The sequence below is a fragment of the Nomascus leucogenys genome, chromosome 6 (assembly GCF_006542625.1).
Source record: "Nomascus leucogenys isolate Asia chromosome 6, Asia_NLE_v1, whole genome shotgun sequence".
NCBI classification, from domain to species: Eukaryota; Metazoa; Chordata; class Mammalia; order Primates; family Hylobatidae; genus Nomascus; species Nomascus leucogenys.
Window position 1 is genome coordinate 48592869 of NC_044386.1, and position 26621 is coordinate 48619489.

Genomic DNA, 26621 nt, shown 5'->3' on the forward strand with positions numbered 1-26621 from the left:
AGCAGGGTGTAAATAACACGGGCGTGCCCCGAGCTAGTGGCAACTACGCGAGCATGCGTCTGCGGTTTGTGCGCGTTTCTCCCGCCAGGCAGCGTGCGGCGGCCGAACTGCACCTGCGTTTGTGAGCCTTGTAGAAATGGAGCCCACCGGATTCCCTCACCCGGAGAAATGCCCAAACTGAAACTTGACTATACTTTCCTGGGCTGGTTCAAGGTTTCATAATCTCCCAGGTTTGCTGGCTGTCTCACCAAATCCAAGCCAAACCTGCTATAAACATGATCACAGGCCACTGACCTTGCAGCACTGACCGATAACTCGGTGGCAAAATCAGCTCCTCTGGTCAGAGGGCATTAAAGCAGCGGCTGAATTCGTGTTTGTTTTTTTGAAGTGGTCAGAAAAACGTAGTCTTCTTAAACCTACAAAAACAGCCAAACACATTTTCAAATGTGCTTTACTTGTATTGGTTCGAGTGCTGGAAGCTGTCTGGCGGTGAGCTTTTTCGTTGCGTGTGGTTTATGCAGAGCACCCGGGATGTTTTTCTCCTCTTTTACGTCTTGGTATCTTTTAAAAATGTAGACCGTGTCTCTGATTGTTTCACAGTATGTTCATTAACAACCAGATATGTAAGAAAACGTTTGGGATTGAGTGGTGAGAAAAGCAGACTGGAAAGTACAAATAAACCCAATCCAAATTGAAAACAAATTAAACAGATGAAATGATTATGAAAGAAGATGGGGGAATTAACTTGTCTGGAAAAATCGAGTTTAGGGTCTGAACTTTACAGATTCAATGGCAACACAGAACAAATCCAAAGAAATTAAATCTATTCTTTTGCCCTCCTAGGCATCTGGGTCAGATGCACATTTTGAGGCATTTCAATGGACAGATCAGCTTTGGGACACTTGCATACTTTTTTGGTAAACTGCAACCTATTATGTGACTTTTAATCCTGGTGGAAAACAATTTAAAATGTATTCCTGGCTTTAGGAAACAAAAGAAAAATTTTAAACCCTGGCAGTTAAATTATTACTGGTCTCTACAGGGTTAATTTAATGTAAATAATCTACTCTCCTGAGGGAGAAGGTGGAGGGAGGCCTGGCATTCTGGAAGGGCCAGTCAGGTGGTGACAAAACTCTCTGCCTTGGGGTTTTGAGGGGTGTGTTGGGTGGCTCTGAACCCGGCTTTGGGTTTGTTACATCTCTCACTCTCTTAAAACAGTAACTCAAGATGTAAGTAAAAGTGTTTTCATTTTTTATTGATCCCGCTAACATCTTTCATTATCCAGCATGTAGCCACAGCAAATTATTGCTCATTTGATACTGAGAATTCTATTGACCATCGCTTTCGTTGGAGAGAGAATTCTAACTACTCGGCTGCTCTGTCATCAGTCAGAGCTAAGGCTGAGGACTTTCCACGACTAAAACCAAAATAAATTGAGCCTTCTGCCTCCAGAAATTGATAGAGATGTGTTCATTACATTGGGCCACATGAACATGCATAGAAATCTACTTTTTACTCTCCCAGCCTTGCCCCCACTCAGGCAATAGGTCGGCCCCTTTGGAACAGAACTATTTGAAGGCTGTGCATTCGTTTGTTTTTCCTGTATCCCTTCTGGCAACTTCTTTCCAGCTCTGGCCAGGTTGGGGCAATGAAATGATGCAATGGGAGACTCCTCCTCAGTCCTGTGGTCAAAGCCACCTCGACCTGCTTAAGCTTAGAGAAATCATTAAAATCTCAAAAAACAAAAAAAAAAAAAACCTCCTAAAATGTCCAGATAGGTGACTTTATGGTCTGGATACAATTTCCTAAATTAAACTGCTCCACCCCCATCAAGACCCCACATAATCAAAGAGCGCTAAGTTGGGAAGCGAAGGTTAAGCTCTGAGATATGTGCCTGTTCTCTCTGGAAATGGGCGTCCAGCGGGAATGATAGGCCTGGGCGACTCGTGCACTCACACAAGCCCAAGCGAAAAGGAAGTCTGGGCCTAGAGAAGGCCTCACCTTTGACCCTTGGCCCGGCAGCCCCGGGGCGCTAGAGTCTGCAGAGGGAGGCGGGTTGGGAGATGAGGCTAGAGAGGGCCCCGCAGGGCAATAGGAAAGGCTGGGTTTGTTCCCCGGGAAGCTAGTGGAGGAATCTGCCTTGACACAGAAAGGAGCTGGAGCTGCCCCCACAGCAGGGGCCACCCGACGCCCGACCCTCGGGCTGCCTTCACCATCCCAGAGGCGGCCAGGTCAGGCCTGTCTGTCGGGACCCACGCTCCCTTGCCACCTCCCTTCCAGCATCTGGGGAAAAGATGCCCTGACTCAAGGGTGTTCTGGCCCCGCACTACGGGGGGCGAAGAGAGACAAAAGTCGAGCCTAACAGCTGGCGGATCTTGGGTCACTGCTAGTCCAGCGTTGGCGTCCAGCGGGGCCTGTCACCTTTACAAGGTAAAGTAACAAGGGACCATGTCCGAGTCTCCTTAAGCCCTGGACCCCAAGAAGAGGCCAGGATGACCTTGCAGGAGCCATGCCCCCTGGGGATTCTATGGAGGAGATTGTTTGGTTGGGTTTCATTTGCATCAATACCAGGAGATGAACCCTCTGGGTTTGGTTTCAGAACAAACGGAGGACCAATTAACGCCTGTACAAATTAGTCCCTGGCGTGTGCAACCCGCCAAACAACGCCAGTTCCAAATTGGAAGGCGCGTTTAGGGACTCTCAGGGACCCGGCTTGGTAGTTATTTTTCCAATGGTGCTGTTAAGTGTGAGTGAAGCTATTTGCACTCTCGAGGGCCTCGCTCCAAGACCCCTTGCGCGATGGGGAGCCACTTTGTTCTGGAGGAAGGCAGCGGATGAATAGGAGCCCTGGCTGCGCACACTGGACCCTAACCCAAGAGCAGCAGCAACAGCAGCAGCAGCGGAAAGACGCGGGTAGTCTGATTCGGCTTGGGGAAGGGAAGGGGAGTGTAAGATGAGATACACACTGGATTTTTTGTTTTTAACGTAGATAAATAACCCCATCGTCCGTGTAATCAGCCCGTTCCCAATGAAGTCGTTTTCCTAGAATGCGCTCTCCGCCTTCCACACTTGAGGTTTCGGAAACCCAGCCCACAGAGGTTTCAGAAACCCAGTTTGAGTGATTCCAGCCTAGACTGAAACCCTGCGAGCCTCCCAGGAAAGAGAGCCCGGCCCGGGCCAAGCAGTCGGACACACACACACACACACACACACACACACACACACACACGGACTGCGTAGCTCTTCGCAGGATCGAAGGCTGGATGCGGATCTGGGAGGCGGTGGCTAAGCGAACCAGGAAGACTGTGACGGAAACCAACACAGCAGTGTCATCTTGAAAGTTATTTGAAAGAACAGGACCTGGAGTCTGGGTTTGAATCAAAAAATTATGAGCAAGGGACAGATCACCGTGTATTTCTCTGGAACGAGACAGAATTGAGACCTGCCCAGCTGAACCAGCGTGGCCACATATTGGGGATTAGGAAATTGTTCTCAGACACTGTAGCACACACATCCTCTGACAGCGAGCTCACTCCTGCGCAGTGGGCTTCTGGCTCTGCCACTGCACTCCACAACCGCCCTACAGGCCTCCTCCAGGTTTTGCCAGGCAAATGAAACTAGCACAACTCGATAGTAAATTATTTTGTTCAGCCTTCTCTCTTTTTATGAAAATAAAAGGCAACACTTTGTCATTTTTAATCACATAAGCAGACAATAAATCTAATTTTGATATTGATTTTTTTCCAGAATCCAGTGATTTTTGTAGTGGCTGTTGTGTTTCCTTTCTGAAGAAGGGCTGTTTTCTTGTAGACTGTGTGGCAATGGGGCTGCGTCTATGCAGGCTGGTGCTTATCTGAAACACGTTGTGGACTTTGAAGCCAGATAGCTGACAAGGGATTCTTCCTGGGTGGCAGGAAGTTTGGGTTTTGTCTGAGACAGTGATTTGAATGGGCCGCCCCGGTGCCCTAGATTAGATTTAAGGCTCTGTCGGTGCTTTTAGGGGTTACAGCATTTGAGATTGACAGGTTCAAGTTTTTCTCAAAATAAAATCAAATAAATAAAAATAAAAACAACCCCCACATCTTGCTGAGGTCAGGGGCCCAGATGGCACCATGGGAATATTACTTAGCAAGAGGAATGCAACCTCCAAGGATGTCAGAAATGTACCACGCTCAGGAAAGGGGCAGGACCCTGCACAGGGTATGGACTGAAGCCAAGCTGAGAAACATCAGGAAAGGCCAGTTATGGCAAAAGGGCCCCAGAAGCTTAGGTACCGCCTCTGCATCCTGAGGCTCACCTGGCACTCTCCTTTCTTTCCCCTTTTTTTCAGAAACAGGATTAGTTTGTCTTGCCAAATAGACTGGCACCCTTCATATAAAAGTCTGGAGGTGCAGAGACCTGCACCAGGCTCCCCTATAGAGAAGGAGGGAGGGGATGAGAGAAGAAAGCTAGGGAGAAGGAAAGAATAAGACAGGGGTGGAGAAAAAGAAAGAAAAAAGGAGGGAGGGGGAAAGGGAGAAGAAAATAAGAAAGGAGTGGTAGAGAAGGAAGAAAGGAATGGAGGGAGGGAACCAAGGAGAGAGAAAGGAAGGGAGGGAAGAAAAGGGAGAGAGAGAAAGGAAGACGGGAGGGAGAGAAGGAAGAAAAACAGATCTTAAAAGACCTAATAAAAAAAACACAAAATTACCCGGTCTTTTCTAGGAAATTATAATTGCCCTGGAGGACCACCTGGGCCTTTGCCTGCAGTACCAGACGGCCTCTCCTCCCTTCTGAGACACTGAACAAATGACAGCCCCGGTGTAAATTAAAAGCCCCTCAACTTTCCGCACCAATCAGAAAGACTGGACTCAGGGCACCCCGGACCACACCACCAGGCCGGGACACCACCGGCTACCCTAGCATTGCTGCACCGCCCCCATCCCACCGCGGCCAGGGGTCGCCCCGCTGCCTCACCCAGCTTCGCCTCCAAGGGCCCAGGACTCTAGCTAGGGGGAGGGGACCTGGCGGCTCTGCCCCCAGCAGTGGGGGATGGGACCTCGGACCTGAGATTGACCCTCGGGCTCTGACCTTTCCCGCGGTCCTCCAGGGTCAGGATTTAACCTTTCGCTCCCCCACGCCCTCTGTTTCTTCTCCTCCCCTCTCAGTGGCCCTTGACTAGGGGAAAACGGAGAGTGGGTCGATATTTGGGGCCAGCGGGTAAGTGGGGGCGGCGCCTGTGCCGAATTACAGGAGAATTGGGCCCAGACCTGAGCGCTCACTCTCCTCTAGCCCGGGAACAGCTAGCCTAGAATGTCCCGCGCTTGCTGGGAGCCTTATGCCAAGGCCCAGTTAAACCCTGGGCCTGGTAAAGAACCCATGGAGGCACGGGGCACGGGGGAGGAGGGTGAGCGCCTTTTCCAGTTTTCCTACCGTGTTTAGAACGGTTTCTCTTCATATAAAGCCTTCCCTCTCCTGCTCAGGCACCAGCCACCCGTTTGCATTTTGGGGATCCCGAAAGCCTTGGCCAGATGGGCAGGAGGCCACAGTGCAGAGCCCGACCTGGGCCCCCGACAAGGCCGCAGCATTTGAGCGGGTGCCAAGAGAACCAGTGAAGAAAGCGAACCCAAATCCCAGACCGCTGGGCAACGCTAACCCGGCTTTCTGTCCCCGCCTGGACAGCAGGGACCAACCCTGTCACTGCCCCATTCCACCAACTTCCCAAAGCTTCTACGAGCAGCGCCCTAGAGGGCTCTTCCAGCGGGGACGGAGGAAGAGGGGCGGCAAGCCGGAGGCTGCCTAGGCAAGCGGAGCGCCCCCCGCCCCCCAGCTCTCCGTGGCTTGGGGTTTTCGCGGTCTCCCCAGCTGGAGCCGGGGCCGCTAGGAGCCGAGAGCGTTAGGTTCAAATGCATCAAGGCTCTGAAGTCATTTATCCGGTTTCATAAATAATTTTCTTATTACACTTAAGCCCCATTCCTGCCCCCTTCCCGTTTTTATTGCGGGGTTTCAGCGGCTAAAAAGTTTCTAAGTCGGGTAGGCCGTTGTTTTCCTTTTTCCATCATTAACATCATTAATATAAGCTATCAATAACGCTGTCGTTGGGAGCCGAGTTTCACGGTATTGATCCACGCAGCTATTCATCTCTGCCATGCAAGACACGGAATAATTTTCGCATTACAGTAGCTTGGATTTGCTTTTAATTCATATTTAAAGCTGCAGCCGGCTCAGTGGAGCGCTCTGCGAAAGACTAGAGGCGCCTAATTAATAATAAGTTAGAAACGAAGGAAGGCACCAGCGAATAAATAATTAATACACACATCTATGTCTCTTTGAATATTGCTCCTTTAAAAATTTAGACTTACCAGGACCATACTATAAGTCTGCAATTTATATTGCGGGGATGATTTAAGAAAGCTATTTTTTTCCCTTGAAATACAATACTAAATTATTCACAGTGTTTTGCAAACCTAAGTTCCTTCATTAGCCAGCCCTTCCGGTTTGTTCCTTCCAGGTGGAAAACACCAATTTTTAAAAATAATCAAAATAAGAATCATAAACTCAACAACTGCCAGCTGAGATTAGCTGCAGGTGGCAGCTACGTGAGAGCAGAGTGTGGAGTCTCCTGCCCTAGGGAGGTGCTGGTGGCTGTCACACGGGAGATTGTTAGGGAAGGAAAACAAAAGCATAAGTCATTGGCCAGTGACTTTGGGCATTTGCTGGTGCTGGAAGGAATGAAGTTTGAGGTAAACTCGAGGTCTTCAAATGGCCCAATTGAAAGGAGGATGGCATTTGAAGTGTCCCAGGTTCCACTCACGGCTGAAAAAAAAAAGAAAGAAAAAGAGAGAGAAGGGAAGGAAGGAAGAAAGAAGAAAGAAAGAAAGAAAGAAAGAGAAAAAGAAAAACAAAGAGAAAGAAAAAAATCAGGAGTTTTAGAAAGGGCTGTTGACAGCCAGCCAGGATTGAATTCAAGACTAGCCAGGGGCTGCCAGTAGACTACAGGTGAATAACAAAATTCAAGGGGGTAGGAGTGACTGAAAATCGGAGGAGGTTTTTGTGTGAGAGAGACCAGGATTTGTTTGCAATGTTGTTAGCAATATTGATTTTTTTTGTTACTCAGATTAATGTATGTTAAACAGGAAAATACAGGCATTAGTCAAGTACATTATAATCATCTATTGTTGAGAGCGAAGTTTCTCAGGTGGTTGATGGAGACCAGGGACTGCGAGGCAGTTCTGGGGGCGTATAAACATTCCAGGCTCAATTTGAGGCAGCCAGAGCCCCAAATGTGGAAAGGAAGACGCACCTTTACCTCCAGCTCACTCCCCCTCTCCCCCTTTTAGAATTACAGCCTCTTATTTAACCAACCCACTACCCGGGTGCATCAGCCTCCAACCTCGTCCTCCCTGCTGAGCTAAATGATTAGCGGAATTAAGGAGTGGAGGTGTTCTTGGCCACTCAGGTGGCCCAAACTTCCTCACCCCACCGGTCCATCTGCCCCACAGCCCCACCTCGAGGTCTCTTGGCCCTGGTAAGCATCCTTCTAACCCTGTGGAGCCTCGATTCAGGGCTGGGGGGGTGGGGCGGGCTCCTGAAGCCCAGCGTTGGTGGCCTGAGGGCCAGGCATGGCGCACAACCAGACTGTCTACACATACACAGGCGTCCACACCTGTTAGGCCTGAAAAAGACACCGGGTGAGGAGGGAGGTGCAGGAGCAGCAATTCAGAAGCACCTGGAGAACCTCCTAGCTGCACCCCTGGACCTTGGAAGATAACCTGGCCCAGAGAAGCATGCATCAGAGAGTGCAGTCACCACACAACAGTCAGCTGGGAAGCCCCCCACGAATTCCCCCCACAACGTCCTCCCTCCCGCCGTTAGACCCAATTCCCTGCCCTGCAAACGGGTTTTAGGGACCAAGGCTATACTCTCAGCTTTTCCTCTCAACCCCGGTCCTGCGCCCTGGGTCACTGCATTTACCGGGAGAGACTCAGGCAGACCCCGCCCGCAGGTAAAGGTCTTTTCCAAGCTCCACAGAAGCCAAAGAGCTCGCACAGGACCCCTCGGGTCTTGGGCTGGTTCAGGTAAGGGGTAAGAGAGTGAGGGTCCAGGGAAAAGACAACTGGGCGCTTGGCGAGTCCCTAATTCTACACCCAGATGGCTCTCAGGCCAAAAGGCAGGTGCGCTCGCCCAGAGTCCTGGGTGCCCCAGAATCAGAAGCCGTTTCTTGTGCCAGCCACGGGGGTAAAGAACGGGGAGATGAGGAGACCGAGACTCGGAAGGCGGACAGGGCTGGAAAACAAGGTAAAGTGTGGAAAAGTATGAAGGGGGAGGAGGGCTGAAGAGGGAGGCAAAGAGGAGATTAGGCCTGGAGAAAGCAAAAGCCCCGACCTGGCCGAGCAGGTCCCGGAAGGGAGTCGAAGGCAACGGGTGGGGAGCCCGGAACACCGGCGTTTCATTTTTAAATCTTCTAGGTGTCTGCAGGTCAAATAAAGACAAGGGCAGTAACGATTATTCTGTTAAATCTACGGTACTTGACTGCGCAAACACTAATTGATTAGACACCAAAATGATTTGTTTAAAGAGTTTTCCTTCCCAAGTGCAGCTGCTGCTCTTGGGCCGGGCTCGGCATTACCCGGCATTAGCTAAGTGGGCCGCGAGCTCGGCCGCCCAGTCCTCAGTCGCCCTAGGGTGGGGTGGCTGGTCCAAGCCCGGTGGATCCGAGGCTCCCAGCTGGACAGCCACCCTCGGCTTCCGCCCTTCCCTGTCCCTCCAGGGCGAGAGAATGGTGCGCCTGAAGATCGTCCTGGGCCGACTTTGCCCTCCGTCCGCCCCTTCTGGGTTTTCCTCATTTCGGGTCGCTCGGAACTGCATCCGTCGGTGCAAGAGTTCTCTCGTCCTTCCCCTTGTCCTCTCCAGCCCCTAAACTTGTCACTCTCTACCCCGGGGCTAGCGCGGGGCTAATGGAATGCAGGACCCCAGCGGGGGGAGGCACCAGAAGAGGAGCATTAACCGCCACCCCAAATCCGGACAATTCAACGCCCTCGCGGCTTGAGCTGGTATCTTTTGTAGACTATTTCAATGATATGAAGTTATGTCCAAGAAAGAAATTCCACTGAACTGCTGGCTAGACGAGGCCAACTCCTCCGGGACTGGGCTAGCCGCGGCCAGCGAGGGGTCCTGCTGCAGGAGAGCACCCCAGGAGCCTGGACCCCCTCCCTCAGCCACACGGCATCAGTATACCCTTTCTCCCTTCCGCGCTCTTGGCTTGAAGCCGTGAAAAAGCCCTCGCGGAAGTAGGCGACCGCCAAACGGATTCCAACCCAGGAGAAGCCGCCTCTAGTTTACCCGAGGACCCAGGAGAGCAAGCATTTTTTTTTTTTTTCTCAGCGCAGGAAGTAACCAGAGATACGAGCGGAGTGGTGTGGTGTCCTCGGGTGGCCGCCCAGGCAGCTCTCGGCAACTCCCAGAACCTGGAGTTAGTTGCGGATGGCACGAGCTGACAGCCTTTCGACAGAGCATCTTCTCTTTGGGATATGGAAGGGCAAGAAGGAGATAAAACAGAGAAAACTGCAAAAAAAAAAAAAAAAAAAAAGCCTGATTTAAAAATATTTTCTCGGGCAAAAACTGTAATTTGAGAAAGAAAAATGTTACCGAACATATGAATAAAATGACACGCTAAACAGAGTATCAAAGATTGGAGCAAGGGGCTACCATAATTAGTTACCACTTCCTTGGTCCCCAGAGAGTGAAGAGAAGTCATTGAGTGATTTTTTTAATGGTTTTCAATAGTGAATCACCAGGCCACCCCATTCTGAATTTCTTGGTGTTCTACTCTAAGCCTGCAGCAATTTTCTGAATAAAATTTCTCTAGAAGTGGAACAGGATAGCTTGCCAGGAAGCACCCAGGACCAAATCCTTCACTCTCCAGCTATCTAGTGCTCTAGTGTAGCCAAATACCAAAGAAATGGTTCCTCCCTACAAGTTTAATGTTAGACTAGCTACGGGCATCAGAAATACCAGTGAGTATGCCCTGGGGCTCTAGCCAAGGAGTCAGCTTCCCCCTGGATCCCTGGGTGGAGGAATTTGCCCTGACACCCAGGATCTCGCTCTTTGTGAGTCCAAAAAATGGGAAGTAGACATTTCATGGTTGGGAGGAGCTAGAAACATTTCTTTGGAATGGTCCTGAGAACTGGGACTGGGCCATATGTTCTATCTCTACTACTCACAAAAATAATTAAACCATTAATTCTGAAACCAATGGAAGGTTTTCAGAGAAGCTTATGTGGCCAGTATTTGGAGGAATGGTTTTATTCTCTTTGCACTTTTTCTTTGCTGAACCTGGTAGGGCTGCGTGGTAAGCTCTAGCCTACCCAGCGAAAGAAGGATTGCCCCTGTCCATCCCATATCCCAGGTTCTCCTCCTGACATTTACAAAATAAACATTCTAGGTTCCTTGTTTTCACGCTGAAAATATTGTCAGCAACAAGCATCCAGTCATAGTCTTATTTCCTTTTTTCTTACATATATACATTATGTAATTTCCTGCTAGTGATTGACACTATTTTTTTCTTTAAATTTCCTGCAGCTACTCAAAATCTAAGCAGCTAAAAATAAGTCCTCCTCAATCACACACACTGACCTACACCTACCAAGTTTCCAAGGACTCCTCTGTGGACTCTAATTCCTTCAATCCCCATAGTGTACCTAATGGGTGCCAGGCTCTGTTCTGGGCACTGGAAGGGGGAAAGAAGGAGAGAGACAAAACAACAAAAAGTAGTCCCAGCCTTCCAGCAGTTAACAATCTCTCTAGTGCCCCTCCTCCCTCCACACATGCAAATTCACCTTAACTAGGCCTAAGAAGAGCATTCTTCCTACCCATCACTTCCTTAGTAAGAAGAAAAATTTTGAAAAGTTGAATAAGAATACAGTAATATGTTGTTTCTGACTGAAAAACCACTGCAACTCAGTCAATTAGGGGAGAACAATGGTTAGATAAATGGTGTGAATAGCCAAGAAATATTAGGGAGATTTGCAAACCAAAGCAAATCCTGCACATACAATTTTTTTAATGTTTTAGAAAAAAATCAAAAATTACTGAGCAAGCCCAACACATATGGTGCTTCTCCAGGTCTTTTCGTTGGCTCCTTCTTTAGGGACCAACACAGAGCCAGCCCCCCTTTTCATAAATGCCCTTGGGGGAGAGGGGAAGTTGAGCTCTGCTGATGCCAGCCTTCTTCAGGTGGACTCCAGAGGCTCAGCTGAGTGCCTCTCATGAAGGAGGGTTTCCAAGATCAAGTTCCTAATTAGCTACACAAAGAGAAAACCATGAACAATTTGTGCACTTGGTGGTATTTACTTCTTTCTTTCTTTTAACAAACTGCCTTTTGGGAAGATAGTTGTCATAAGGGCAAATCAATCATTTCAGCGGGATTAAAATATAGGGGCGGGGGTGGGGGGACAACTGTTTAGCTGAAAGACTGCCTGCTACTTTAACCCATTGTTTGGTCTCATGCTGTAGGAAATGAGAACAGAAACAATTAAAAAGCAAAGATGCAGCTTTCCACCAACATATTGCAATATACTAGGCAGGAAATATATGTTTTGTGCTTGTGTGTATGCATTTATGAATAGGTAGATATAGATACAAGTTTAAAGAGTTAATCGTGTTTTCAGAGTTCCTTTACATCAGTGTATTTTCCCCAAAATATCTTTTCTTCTCTGGGGGTTCCTAAATTCCTAACTGTTCATTATGCAGGTAGACATGAAATCCACTGAGATGAATTATTTGCAGGGCCTCCATATGCATTGTTTGGACAGGATGGGAGTGCCTCTGGTGATAAAACCAGCCAGATTAACCAGTCCCAGGACATGGCCGCCTTCAAGGAAGTCATGTTGACTGTATCCACTGAACTTGACCTACCTGGATTAGGATGTTGCCCTGGTGGTAGCAGGGACCTGGGCAAAAAGATAGGCCTACTCATGCCTGGGCCGGTGGGGACTTTTCCCAAAGGGTTGGCCAGCCCAAACTTTTGCCTTGGAAACCCACCTACCACCACTACCACAGCCTCGGCCTCTCCAAGGGCTTGGGAGCATTTGCAGTGGAAACACCACTGCAGTTCGGTGCCCCAGCAAGCAAACCTACAGTCTGAGTCTGGCCCAGCACAGGCTACACACACTTTATTCCATATCTGAGTCCAGATACCCCGGCTCTGAGAGGCTATTCTCATTGTAACCACCGCTTGCCTGGGGCTGAGGCTCGGCGCTGACCCGGCCATAACTGCCACGGGCTGGACAATGGGCACATCTGTCCTTTCTCTGAGGGATGAAAGCACCTAAGCGGACACGGCTCTGCCTTTTGTAGCGGATTTTTTTTCTTTCTTTTGTAAATGAAAGAAAGCCGCGGCATGTGGCGGCCGGGTGTACGTCTCAAACTGGGGGCCTCCGCACACGTCCCCACCAGGCCCAAAGACCAGGTTCGATTCCGGATTGGAGCGTGACTGCGGGAAGGGCGAAATTACTCCCGAAGCTGAATTGATTTTCAAATCTGGAGGCTTCTCTCCGGGACGCCGGGAAAAGGGCGTCCCTACGGGCTAAGCGGAGACCCACGCGCCGGCGTCCACCCTGCCTGCGTCAGTACTTCTGGAAAGCAACCGCCTCCGGGTGCTTTAGCAGGAGGGCCTTGGGAGTAACCGCAGGGACGGCCCGAGCCTCCACGGTCCCACCAGCACCCGGAAGTTAACACGGGTACCCTCCAGGGCACTCCCTCCGCTCTCCCTCGCCCCCCTCCACAGGCCGGGTCATTGGCGAAGCGGACGCACAGCCTTAATTATGAGCTGAGCGGGAGAAGGAGCCAGGCGGCGGGGGACAGTGAGGTATGGCCCGAACTGGGACTCTTGGCACTGATTACTCCTCTCCCCAGGGCATGGATGAGAAAGGGTGGGCAAGTATGTATCTGGGAGGACGAAGGGTGCCAGGTCAACGGCCGCCAAACGGACTCAGCCCTTTAAGCAATTTGCACCCCACCCCAACCTCCATTCCCCAATAGGCCGCGTATTCAAGGGTGGGAAAGCGCACTCCCAGCAGCCCCCCGGGAAATAAAGCTTAGTGGGCCAGAGCCGAAGGGGTGATGACACAGTCCCCAGCTCCCCGGGCAACCTGCACCGGGAAGCAGCAACTGGAGAGAGAGGGGCGATGTCTCTCCAAGCATAGCACTCCAGCGGCTAGGAGCCCGACAGGAGCGTCCCCGGGCTGGGAGGAGAGAGAGCCGGGCGCTAGTCTCCTGGGGTTGCAGCGGCGGCCCCAGGTCGTGCTCTGCGCCAATCTTTCGCACGTGCCCGCAGCTCCCTGGCCATCCGGCGCCGCAGGGAAGGCGCTGGGCCCCCTCCTTCATTTGTACGGGGACGTCAAGTGCCGGTCGCGCCAGGACCTAGGGGGAGGGGGCGGGCCTCGCGCATGCGCGCTGCGCCCGGCGGGCTTGAGGGCGGGCCGCGGCGGCGGCGGCGGCGGCGGCTACCTAACCGCGGCCACAGAGTCTGCAACAGTAACAGAGCCATGGCTCAAGCTGGCCAGCGGCGCGGGCAGGCAGCAGCCGCGGCAGGCGCGCGGGCCGCGGCGGGGGAGCCGGGGACCTCAGAATTTTAAGAAAGAGAGGGGCGAGAGGTGGCCGAGGCGGGCGGGCTGGGGCACTGCGCTCTCCCAACGGCGCGGATCCTTTTTGGAAATTAATATTTAAAAAAAAAGCCGAGGACGCAGAGGGGAAGGTGGGGAAGAGGGAAGGCGACACACACACACACACACACACACACACGCACACACAGATACACACACACGGAGAGAGAGAGAGAGAGAGAGAGAGAGAGAGAGAGAGAGAGAGAGACACAGAGCCCCACAGTGAGAGGAAGGAAGGCAACAGTCGCCAGCAGCCGATGTGAAGACCGGACTCCGTGCGCCCCTCGCCGCCTCTGCCTGGCCACATCGATGTTGTGTCCGCCGCCTGCTCGCCCGGATCACGATGAACGCGCAGCTGACCATGGAGGCGATCGGCGAGCTGCACGGGGTGAGCCATGAGCCGGTGCCCGCCCCTGCCGACCTGCTGGGCGGCAGCCCCCATGCGCGCAGCTCCGTGGCGCACCGCGGCAGCCACCTGCCCCCCGCGCACCCGCGCTCCATGGGCATGGCGTCCCTGCTGGACGGCGGCAGCGGCGGCGGCGATTACCACCACCACCACCGGGCCCCCGAGCACAGCCTGGCCGGCCCCCTGCACCCCACCATGACCATGGCCTGCGAGACTCCCCCAGGTATGAGCATGCCCACCACCTACACCACCTTGACCCCTCTGCAGCCGCTGCCTCCCATCTCCACAGTCTCGGACAAGTTCCCCCACCATCACCACCACCACCATCACCACCACCACCCGCACCACCACCAGCGCCTGGCGGGCAACGTGAGCGGTAGCTTCACGCTCATGCGGGATGAGCGCGGGCTGGCCTCCATGAATAACCTCTATACCCCCTACCACAAGGACGTGGCCGGCATGGGCCAGAGCCTCTCGCCCCTCTCCAGTTCCGGTCTGGGCAGCATCCACAACTCCCAGCAAGGGCTCCCCCACTATGCCCACCCGGGGGCCGCCATGCCCACCGACAAGATGCTCACCCCCAACGGCTTCGAAGCCCACCACCCGGCCATGCTCGGCCGCCACGGGGAGCAGCACCTCACGCCCACCTCAGCCGGCATGGTGCCCATCAACGGCCTTCCTCCGCACCATCCCCACGCCCACCTGAACGCCCAGGGCCACGGGCAGCTCCTGGGCACAGCCCGGGAGCCCAACCCTTCGGTGACCGGCGCGCAGGTCAGCAATGGAAGTAATTCAGGGCAGATGGAAGAGATCAATACCAAAGAGGTGGCGCAGCGTATCACCACCGAGCTCAAGCGCTACAGCATCCCACAGGCCATCTTCGCGCAGAGGGTGCTCTGCCGCTCCCAGGGGACCCTCTCGGACCTGCTGCGCAACCCCAAACCCTGGAGCAAACTCAAATCCGGCCGGGAGACCTTCCGGAGGATGTGGAAGTGGCTGCAGGAGCCGGAGTTCCAGCGCATGTCCGCGCTCCGCTTAGCAGGTGAGCCGGCCAAGGACCTGGGCGCGCGGGAGATAAGGTACACGAAAGCCGAAGGGACCAAAGGAGGGAGGGTAGGAGATAGGGCTGGGTGTGCTTCATCCCGCCCGCCCCTACCCCCAGAAGGGGGACTCCCTGTGCCTGGAAGGGCCAGCACAGGGCTGTGGGAGCAAATTGCCTACTCCAGGGCTCAGTGTGTTGGGCTGTGGAAGGCTCCGAGAGCTAAGCGGCGGGGCCTCGGCGACTGAAGAGGCGCATTTGCGCTCAGGGACAGCGAGGGAAGCTCGTATGACCTGAGGCGGAGAGAAATCCCCTCACCTGGTGAGACACTCTGCGCCACCTCTCAGTTCAGCGATCCGGGTTTGGGAAGAGGGATGCAACGCGTGCGTGGAATCGCACGCAAATGTTCCTCGCAGTTACCTCTGACACATCCCAGGCGCTGGGCTGGAGCGTGCCGGAGCAGCGTCGATGTTTGGCCGAACTGGCTGCTGTGACCCCCTCCCGCGCTCATTCTTTTGGCGCTGGCTGTGGTGACCTCAATCTAAGAGTATGGGCAAAAAGTTTCAAAGCCATTGGGCGGTGGGTGTGTAGCACAGCCGAGGTGTAAGGGTTAGGACGCTCTCTGCGCATGAAATTGGCTGTGGAAAGGAGAGGGAGGCTGACCGTCCCAAGGTTCCAGTGAGAGCTGCAAAGCAATAGCCAAGTCCTGGGACCGACTCCGCTGCCAACTCCCTGAGGACTTTGCATTTTGTTTTATTATTCCTCTTCGAGATTTTTGTCTGAGTCCCCGTGCGGGAGGGGGGTTTGGGGATGAGAGTGTGTAAATGACCCCCAAGTCTAGGAACAGAGGTCTCCTGCCCGAAACCCCAAGCCCCAGGTGTTTCTGAATTCAGCTGGAAGCTCTCCCTAGCGCAGCGCAGCCACCGCGCCTGGCTCCCCGAGACCGCGAATAGGCAGAGAAGACAGCTGAGCCCAGCCCGAACCCCACCGGGGATTTCAGGAGGATTCGGCGACCCTTGAGGGTGGAGAACATGAGGGGAGGTAGAGCTAAGGACAGCGGAGGGTGGCCTGGGTTTGATGAGATCCGGCCGGCGGTTGCCAAGTTGATTGACTCCTGGTCCATGCCCCCCCCCACCCCCACCTCCACCTCCATCTCAGCCCAACGCCCAGGTCTGAGCCTTGGCGAAGGAAAAGGTAAAAGCCGGAATGAGGGTTTGTTAATTAACTGATCGTTCTCCATTAATTCGTCCCTGGAGAACCAGAGACAGTCAATCCGCTCTGAGCCGGGGGCACTGAGCCGTTTCACAGTCTAAAATCAAAGCGTGAGGCCAAAGCCCCCTCCCCCAACTCGTGCCTGCCAATGAGAAGCTAGGGGGTGGCAGGTGCCGACCAGCCTGCGATTTGTGCCCGGAAGGGACCCAAAGCGTTCTTTGGGTTTGGGCGCTCCAGGCCACCGGTCCCAAAGCGCCGCGCTGGCTGAGACTCTGCCCTGCCAGGTTTTCTAGCCCAGCTCTGCCTTCGTTCGCCCCAGGCAAAGTCCTCATGCAGGTTCCTGCAGCCTGCGCCCGGGAACCAGTCAGGGGAGAAGAGGCTCGCTGGGCGCCCCAGCGAATCGCTGGCTCCCGGGTTTCCACTCTCTAGCCCTTGTGCTACCGGCACCATATCTCCACCTGTGGGCTGCCCGCGAGCAACTGAGGTTCCGGAGGGAGTGGGCGAAGGGGCTGCTCCTCGCCCTGACTGCTCCGTCTCTCCAGAGCCCAAGGTAGTGCCTTTTCACACACCCACACCACCCCAGAGCCGGGCTTCAGGGCCTCTTACCCAGACAGTGCCCGCTGAAGCCAAAGAGTGGAGCAGGGGAATGTGGGAAGAAGATAGAAATGAGAAGGCTACCCCTCCGGGAAAACTCGGTCCCCATCCCCCACCCCCGCCCCCTGGAGGCTCTTGCTCTGGACTTCAATATCCCTCCTCCCCCTACTGCCTGCCATCGCCCCCTGGAAGGACAGACTGACATGTTCTGTTCTGAGAAGACCTCTGAGCCGTGGAAACCTGGCCGCAGGAGCGCCCTCTGACCTCCAAGCGTGGAGAGCTACATAGCCGAGCTCAGGGGACGGCACTGCGGAAGGGGAGGGAGCCTGAGTGCTGGGACCGGCATGCTGGAGGCGCAAACCTGGTGCCTGGCAGGTGCTCGTGGCACCCAGGAGGCTATCGAAGGAGCGCCTGCCTGGGCACCCAGCAACCTGTAGAGGGCCATGCAGCCCTCGGCCCTAGGCCCATGGCCTTTTCCTCGAAAAAGTGAAACACTGGAGAGTCCAGCAGGGCGGGCATTTGGCACCAAACACCAAGCCGACTCTGTGTCCTGAGACCCTGAGGAAGCATGTCTATTACATTTTTGTTTCCTTAACTTAAAAGGGATGGCGGAAAGGGCTAGGACTGAGGATTCTGTGTTGGTCCAGGAGGGTCTCCTGCAAGGAACCAGGAATGGTCTCTTCACAACCTATTTTTAAGTTACTGAAGAACGAGCCATCTCATTAAACATTTTCGTATTTTAAAAAGAGTGGGGTTATTTTCTGAACTTTCCAAATGATCTCTAGCGGGCCAAGTGCAAGAGCCTTAAAACGGATTGCAGAGCGCCTTGGCCGTTCCTACGGGACATTACTGCCTGCCCCCCACTACCAGCTCCCATATGGGGAGGTGCCCCTGGCAGCTTTCCTTGCTGTTGCGCTCAGAGACCCTCCCCCCAGTCTCGTTCCAACCACCTTGCGAGGTCAGGGCTCACTGAGCTCGGTTCCTTCGCTCCGCAGCGGGAGAGTGGTGGCTTCTCCACGCCCCTCTGTGCTCCAGGTGCCGGCAGCCTGTTGCAGAGGGTCAAAACCCTCTGCACGTGGCGCTGTGTTTGGGGAAGCGCCTTCCGGTCACGAAATAACAGCGGCTGGTGGAAGAAGGGCGACAGGAGGAAATTCCCACCAAATTAACTACCTTTTAAAAATCAATATATGTTGTCTCCCTGTACTACTTGCTGCTGCCCCATTAAAGATCAGAGCGACAGGGTTCTCGCCGCGTCTCCTCCCGGATGAGGCGGGGTGGGGGGGGAGGGTGGCGCGCTTCTGACGTGGGCGTCTATCAAGACCCAAGATTAGTTTCCAATGAAAGATTCCAGAGGGCTTCGGCCACACGGCAGGAGCTGCCGGCTCGGAAAGAGACAGCGACACACACCCAACAGCAAGCGCAGCACCGCGGACCCAGGGGAAGGCGGCGCGCCGGCCCGAGGTTCGAGTGGGGGTGGGTGTTGGGCACTCCGACCTGCCCTGCCAGACTTGGAGGCGAGGAAACCTCCAAACCCCTCAGGGGAGTCGGCGGGGCCTCCAGCACCCAGACTGCGCCTCCTTCCCGTCCAGTGTTTGCCCCAGAACGACCTGAAGGAGGACCTGAGCCAAGGAGGAGGGGTTCGGTCGGGAGGCGGCCATGAGAAAGTCTCGCCCAGCCCAACCTGGGCTGTGTTTGCCCTGAGTGGCCTTGCGGCCTGGTTGATTGATAACTGGCCCCCGCACAAGTCCATTTGCTTTTTTGTTAATATTTATCCCAGGAGTGACATTTCAAATGTCCCCCCGCTTTTCTGGGCCATGGGAGTCAGGCAGGAGTGCGGGGCCCTAGGCAGAGCCCTTCAATCCTTGAAGACTCCTGGGCCGGGAGAGAAGCCAGGACTGGGCGTGTGGGACGCAGGAGCTGGAAGGGTTCCTGGGCCCAAGAGTTGGGGGAGAAGGCGTCAAGCGCAGCGGTTTCCTCGCGCTTCGCGTCTTGGCTCTGCGGGTCTGGTGCCGCGCAGCTGCTCCCAGCCCGCTGCGGCGCGAACAAAGGGGCCGGCAGGGCGCGACCGACCGTGTCCGCCTCTGAGCCCGGGGCGAGGGGCGCCACCAGCTGAGAGCGCCTCCTCCGAAGGCCTGGGATGGCCTCCTACGGAGACCAAGGAGTCCCAGAGCCCGCCAGGCCGAAAAGTGGCAGTGCATCCCGGTGGTCGACTGGGGACCCTCCACACACACACCAGCCGACTGCAAAACCAAAAAAGGTCTCGCTCCTGCGGACAGTCACCAGAAGGCTCTGCGTGGTGCCTGTCTCACGGCCGGTGTCTGTCCCCTCGAGGGTGTAGGACCATAGTTCCCTCTGTGTAGTTCTCTCTGTGTAATGGGCATAAACCCGGGTGAGGAGAGGGAGGTGCGCTTGGGCGTAAGAAGTGGGCTCGTGGCGACGACTGGAGCCGCTATGGCTGGGGCAGGGGAAACCTACTTCTGGGGCTTGAGTGGTGCTGATGGCTATTGTGTAGCGACCTTGGTGTCAGCGCAGCTAGGATGCCTGCCAGAGACAACTCCACTACCTGTTCGGAGGTATGCGGCTATCCCGTCAGCGGGTGCAGCACCTATCGCCTTGGAAGCATCCGGAGAGGGATCCCGGTAGCTGGGGCGACCAGCCTGACCCGGGGCACAGCGGTTGCTAGAGACCCAGCCCCGACATCGCCGCTTACAACCGACACTTGGGTCGGACAGTGCCAACAATAGCACGGTTGTGTTGTAGCAGCAGAGGACCCAAATCCCAAGATGCGCCTCTCCTTATCTGCAAGCCTGGAGCCCTCCGCGCTCCCTGCTTCCCTCCACTGGGCTCCCTTTCCTGGGGTGGCCGGGCTGTGCTGCGGGAGCGGCGCGCGCCCCCTGCAGGCCGTCGGAACTGAGCGCCCCGCGAGCGTCCGTGGTTCAGCCCGCGGCGGCGAAGAAAGGGATGCTCGCTGCGCCTTTGTTTTTAGAACGTCGTTGTTCTAGTGAATTTCAAAACCATAACTATTTTGATAGGAAGAAAGTGTGAAGGAGGAAGAGAAGGGTATCTAGAGGGTCCGTCGGGGTACCTAACAATGCCTGGGTGTTACCCAATTCATGAAAACAAAATTCTCATCCCCCGAAGTACACCTCAGTTCTAACCTCCCCAAACAAGATGTGTACTTGGATTTTGTATCCGAAGTATGCTTTTGTTGGCATGTTTTCATTTAAGAAAACCGGGGTCAGAGTAGAGAAGATGACCCTGGCGGTCCGAAGTCGGAGGTTGAAGCTGAGGGATGTAAATACCCGGCGGATTGGCGGTTCCTTTGTTGTGTTGTTTCCCCTTCCTGCAAACTGACTGGAGTCAGGAGGCAGCCCTGAGGCCTTGCGCTGGGAAGTCTTTGTTTCCTCTCGTGTGGGGTGGGTGAAAGGGCCATCGGAGGCCGACTGGCCTGGAGCCCTGGCGCGGAGTCAGGACCCTGGACAGGGTCCCACAGCCCTGACGCCTGGTCCCGTTTCTCTTCGCCTCTGGTAGGCGGATAGAATGTCTTTGGGAAATCACAGTAAGAAAACAAAAATTAACAGCTAAAGTTCCGAAGTTTGTTAGGGCGCTAGGCCCAGCCAGGAATAAACGCTGGCACACTGAGGTAATCGAAAAGATCAAACCTATCCTCGTCGATCGGGTGGTTGATCTTTTCGTCCCTCCACGCGGCTTTGTGTGAGTATCTGAGTGCACGTGCACACCTGCTTATAAAATCGGAATTCGCGTCCCTGTGGGTGTGACAGGGGTTGGATCATTAAGCTAAAACGTTCAATTCAGTCCCTTTGATCCGCGCTGGGGAAAATCTATAGTCATCTCTAATCTACGAGGTCTTTAAGGAGGTTGTTACACGAGCTGTTTTGATGTCATTATTTCCACATTCATGGCAAATTCAGCTAATCAAACAAATGCTGCTACCCCAACTTATCAGAAGAAATCGTTCTTACAGAGCATACCAATAAAATTTATTTCTGATTTTCTTGTAAGACAGAAAATCCTCAAGTCTAATAAAGGTGGGCAATTAAGAAGGAGGCTCTCCAATATCCTGCTCCTCAGCTTGAGGCCTTGTTCCTCAAGTGACATTGCTCGTGCTCTTTGTAAAGTCCGTATATTGGAATATTTAAACACCGACTTAATATTTTAAATCAATCTAGGAGCCTTCATGTTTTGAATGAGAAACGACTAGTTTCCTTTCAGTCTCCATTAAAACAGCAGGATTTCCACACTGTTGGTAAAATTGAATGGCCCCCAACCTAGGGTAGCAACAGAGGGAAGGTGTTACTGAAGTTGTGGTTGTTAGAGGGTGCATTTCTTATAATGCTGGAGAAAATATTTAACAAATATTTGTTAAATAATATTCTCGTTGTGTCTCTATTTGAATAAGATGGATAAGCATCTTTGGGAGAAGAAAGCCACATTATTTCTACATGAAAAATGTCAGTCTCATAGAGTCCAGTAAAAAGAAAAAAAAGTATTACTTATGTGAATGGATTTAGTGCACAATAATAAATTCGTACCTTCTATCAATAGGTTTGTATAGGTTCTTATTTTAATACAAGTATGTTAATACTAATGAAGCTTAATTTCCTCCTGAGATAATAAGATTGGGCTAGATAACTAGGCCAATCACAAGACAATCTGATTATCTTGATACAAACATAAAAATTATTTATCACAGGGTCTTGCTATAGAAGCATCCACATATGTCTCTTCCAAGAGATGTTACAGTATCATAAAATTGGAACAAATTAACTTCTAGAAATTTTCTTCTCTTAATAGCTAATAGATGCTGGGCTTAATAGCAAGATGATGGGTTGATCTGTGCAGCAAACCACCATGGCACATGTTTACCTATGTAAAAAATCTGCACATCCTACACATGTACCCTGGAACTCAAAATAAAAGTTGAAGAAAAAAAGAAATTTTCTTCTCTTGTAGATGAGGCAATTTAATAAGACAACAGCTGGACAGAACTAGACCCTAAAGTGCAACCAATCTCATTTGTCATGGTAACTGATAAGGAAGAAGCTTAAGTTTTTTGTGCACATTCTATTTGTTAGGTACTGTGATCGGAACATAGATGTTCTCATTGAAGACTCACCATTTATACCAGTGGTTCCCAAATCTTGCTATACATTGGAATCACTTAGAGACCTTTAAAAAACTGATGCCTGGCTGCAGCTTCAGATATTTTGATGTAATTGGTACAGGACGTGACATGGGCCTTGGGATTTTTATAAACTCCCAGGCGAATTTGATGTGCAGCCAAGTTTGGGAACCATTAGTCTAAGTGGTAGTTACCGCTTTTTTCCCTGTTGCTCTCTTCAGTGAGGTTAAATAATTTACTTGTGACAACACCACTGGAAAACAGTGATGCCCTGAGCTCAGCTTTCCCAGTTCAAGGGCCCAGAACCTTTTATCCTCCATCCCATGCTTCTGTTGCCAGGACAGGTGCACCAGGTTAGTGGAGTCAGAATGTGGAAATAACTGATTTGAAAGTCTCTACATAATAAAGCTCTTGAAATTAGAGAAAGTGTGTCTTTCCTTTGGGACTCTCAAAAAGAGTCACTTGGGAAAACTTACTTCTTTTATACTCAAGATTTGTAAAAGATATTTTTTATTACTCTTTTTTGAGGAAGCAGCCAGAAAATGTGAGGAAGTGCCAGAAGTAGATGTGAAACCCCAGCCTCCCCATCCCTTTGTTCACTTAAACAATTATTGATGGACAAGACCCATCTCATTAGATGTGCCTGTGGGTGGGGCTGGTCCATTGGGTCCCTTGCCTTGGAGGGGGGCCCAAGGGCCCAGATCTTCCCATACCTTCAGGCATTGGCATTCTGATCTGCACTTGGATGGCAATTACACTTCTTGGCACCACATCAGTGCCTGCCTTGCTATTTCAAAGCTTGTCTGTAACTCATATTTTAGGGCTCTGCACTAAAAAGTAATAAATTGACCAAAACTCGGTATATAGGCTGAGAGTTGTCTAAAGGGCATCTTGCAATTTCTGTCAAACACTGCATGTTTCCAGTCACCATGTGTTTCTCATCTTCCTTTGCATATGCCACCATGGGATATTCAGAATCGACGGTTTCTGAAATCACTGCTTTCGTTTTCACATCTGGTGATGATCTCATAGTCCCAAAGAGAGGTTCTCGAAGGAACGCAATAAACTATGTGCTTTTTGCTTTCTTTCCTGTTGTCTTCTAAAACAGATCAATGGGGAAAATTAAATAAACAAACGAGCGAAGCGCGCCACCTAGTGACCTCTGTGCTCGCTGCAGATTCTGCGACTGAAGTGCGTGAGAGGAGTGGCTAACGCGATTCGAGTATTGATGGAGTCACAAAAATCGTTCATTAAGGCAATTTAATCTTTGCTATTAAATGTCCTTTCAATTCATTTGGGGTAATTAAGATGCAGTTAAAGTGATTAAATTCTAATTACTTATGCTAGACAAAGACATATTTGTCACACTAATGCGGTTAACTAAGGACTCAGAAAGAAAGTTAACATTTACTTCAAATGATGCAACTGGAAAAATCAGTTCCTCTTTTCATCATTAATCCAGTGAGCTGGGTGATTATGTAATGGCACTACCAGCTCATTAAAAGGGGAAGCGCTGATTAAAATGACTGCTAGAAGGAAAACTGGAACCACAAGTACCTCAGTACTGTTTGGTCAGCATTCCTGCACAAAATTACTTGGTGTTCTGTCCCCCAAGCCCCCACCCCAGAGTAATAAACAGCTCCTGAGTTTCATCCTGACATTAAAAAAGGGCTGCCTCACAGAAAGCTTTTAGCATCTGCCTGCAGACGTTGTTAAACCAAAATATATGTTTAAAAGGTAAAAGAGGACTCGGTGTAGAGAGGACCAGGCAGATGGGAAGGGGTAGGGAGGAAGAGAATTCCTGAAGGACACAGCTCCAGAAGGAAAATCTCCACTACAGGCTTCGAAAGCCCATCCTGTTAGGAAGCACTCCTTCTCCTCCCCAGCTCCACATTTACTGTCTAATGGATGGAGACAGATGCCTCTGCCCTGGACTTATACCACACTTGGTTATTATGCGCACTCCGAAGAGCGCTAAGTACCTCTGCTGCAGATTGGTCTCTTTTCAGCATTTTTCCAAATTCACATGTGGATTAGAAACCATCAAGTCACTGAAGCTATTCTGCCATAATCTCTGTAGATCATTCCCAGAATCTTACTATAGCCTAATTATGAGTGCTCCTAAGGGGAAGATGATTTTAAACTTAATGAATTTAAAGTTTTCCTTGCTCACAAAAATGGCTTTTTAAGGAGGTGCCTAGTATGGGGATGGGGAATGATCCAAGGACAAGAATGCTCAATCAGATAATTGGGGACTGTTTATCCCCCAGGAGACCAGTGTCTCTTAGTATAGTTAAATTTGCATATTGAAACTATAATTGTGGTTTCTTTATCTCATCGAATATCACCCCTGTTTATAACCAAAGAAACGAAAGTTATCAAATTTGTGTCACTTAAGTTAAACAAGTTTTTGTTTTTTTTTTTAAATAAACTGGTTGGCCGGGGACGGTGGCTCAAGCCTGTAGTCCCAGCACTTTGGGAGGCCAAGGCGGGCAGATCACAAGGTCAGGAGATCGAGGCCATCCTGGTCAACAGGGTGAAACCCTGTCTGTACTAAAATACAAAAAAAAATAATATTAGCTGGGTGTGGTGGCCTGCGCCTGTAGTCCCAGCTACTCAGGAGGCTGAGGCAGGGGAATCACTTGAACCTAGGAGGCAGAGGTTGCAGTGAGCCCAGATCACACCACTACACTCCAGCCTGGGTGACAACGAGACTCCATCTCAAAATAATTAATTAATTAAATAAATTGGTCAGTAATTTGAATGTTTACAGAGTCATTATTAATGTAATGGATCATATTACACCATCTTCAATTATAAAAAAAAAAAAAAAAGCCGTCTCCAGATTAAGAATCAAGTGCCCCGGAGAGAGGTTCCTGTAGTAATTAGCTCTTAGACATTGTCAAGTAATTTAACCTTTCTGGGCCTCAGTCTCAATAAATGTAGAATGAAGGATTTCGCTTTAGGGTCCCTTCCAGGTGTCACATTCTATGATTGATTGCCTTCTATGATGACTGTGTATCTATCCATGGGGAAGCTTAGTCGGGGCCCCAGTCTGTTCTAAGTTTGGTGCTGTGTCTGCAGTTTCAGGACTCAACAAAGTTTAAGGCTCAGGGGGCCAGTCCCTTGTCAGGTGGTCAGGAGGAAATAACCTATCCAGGCAGGAGCTCTGCCTTCTGGCCCCAAAGTGCTGCAGCTTGAGACTCCATTGCTTGTGTTCTAGTAAGACAAGCTGTTGGCAAGGATATGGGTCATTAGGAACCCTTAACCACTGCTGGTGGAAAGGAAAGCAAATTGGCACCTTTATGACAAAAAAAATAGTGTCAATGACTTGGCATCATCTTCTCAACCTGGACCTACATATATCTAGCAATTCTACCCTTTGGTATATATTATAGGTAAATTCATAAATGCTCTTAGAGACATGCAAAGACTGTTCGTGGCAGCATTGTTCCTAAGAGCAGAAAAACTGAAAAAGCCTAAACGTTCACTGATAAGGAATGCATAAATAAATCATGATATATAAAAACTATTTTTTTAAAAATGAGTAATAAACATAAATTTAGAGGAGTAGTTACCTCTGATAGGGGAAGGCAGGGAGATAAGAGGCAAGAACACCCTGTAGCTTCACAAGGCAACTAATGTTCTAGTTCTTTTACTGAGTGGTGGACTCATAGGTGTTCATTTCGTTTTTGTGCTTCATATCTCACATATATGATACATATTGTTTGGTAGGCAGTGATTACTATTTATTTTTAACATTGGTGAGGTAGAAACATTGTTTTTATCTGATTCCCCAACCCAAGCAATTCAGACCAAACAAACCTCAAGACAGACTCTACTGTCATTTAAGCAGGTTCTAGCTCCATACTAAATGTCAGCTCTCATAGGAATTATATTCAGCCAATTTTGGACAGGAGGATAAAATAAGTAAAAGAGGGAATTTCATTAAATGTGGAAAGAAGAGTTAATTTTTTCACTCATTTGAGCACATGCTGTAGCAAGTTCCATGCTCAGGACTGGAAATGGAATGTACAACACAATTTTTCTTTGGAACTCACAGTCTAGCAGGGAAGAGAACAAATAACTGTTTACATGTTTCGTGTGCGTGTGTGTGTGTGTGTGTGTGTGTGTGCGTGTTTTCCAGGAAGGAGAAGTTTAAGGTGTGATGAAGGGACAATTTTGAAGATCTGGAGGATGAGTAGGGCTTGGGACAGAAATGGAGGAAGAGGTTTCCAGGCAGAGGGAACAACAGCGTGTGTGGGAGCCCCGGCTAAACTCCTTTTGCAGAAGAGATCTTAGATCGGAATTACTATGAATCTAAAACCTTGTTTCTTTTCCAGCACAGCTGAGTGACACAAAACATTGCCATCAATTACAAAAGCATTCTCCAAAGCTGTGGTTTTCAGTGGTAGGGAGACATGGGCTGAGGGTGTCATATTCCTCTAGAAGAGAAATCAGATTGGAAGGGGAGAAGGGGGGAGAATATGCGCTGCTTAAAAAGTTTCCCAGGTGATTCTAATATAAATTCAAGTGGCGAATTAGAATAATGGTATTGAGAATTTAAGGGTAGATGACTCTTATTTT

At 51.1% G+C, this 26621-nt stretch overlaps 1 protein-coding gene across 1 annotated transcript in view; it reads left to right on the forward strand.

Moving 5' to 3' along the window:
• The first annotated feature begins 13855 nt into the window (after positions 1 to 13855).
• Positions 13856 to 26621, forward strand: part of ONECUT1 (one cut homeobox 1) — a 33126-nt gene continuing 20360 nt past the window's right edge. The window contains exon 1 of the mRNA XM_003266943.2: positions 13856 to 15088. Coding sequence (XP_003266991.1) covers positions 13984 to 15088 — 1105 coding nt within the window. The 5' untranslated portion in view covers positions 13856 to 13983. The remainder of the gene's footprint in view (positions 15089 to 26621) is intronic.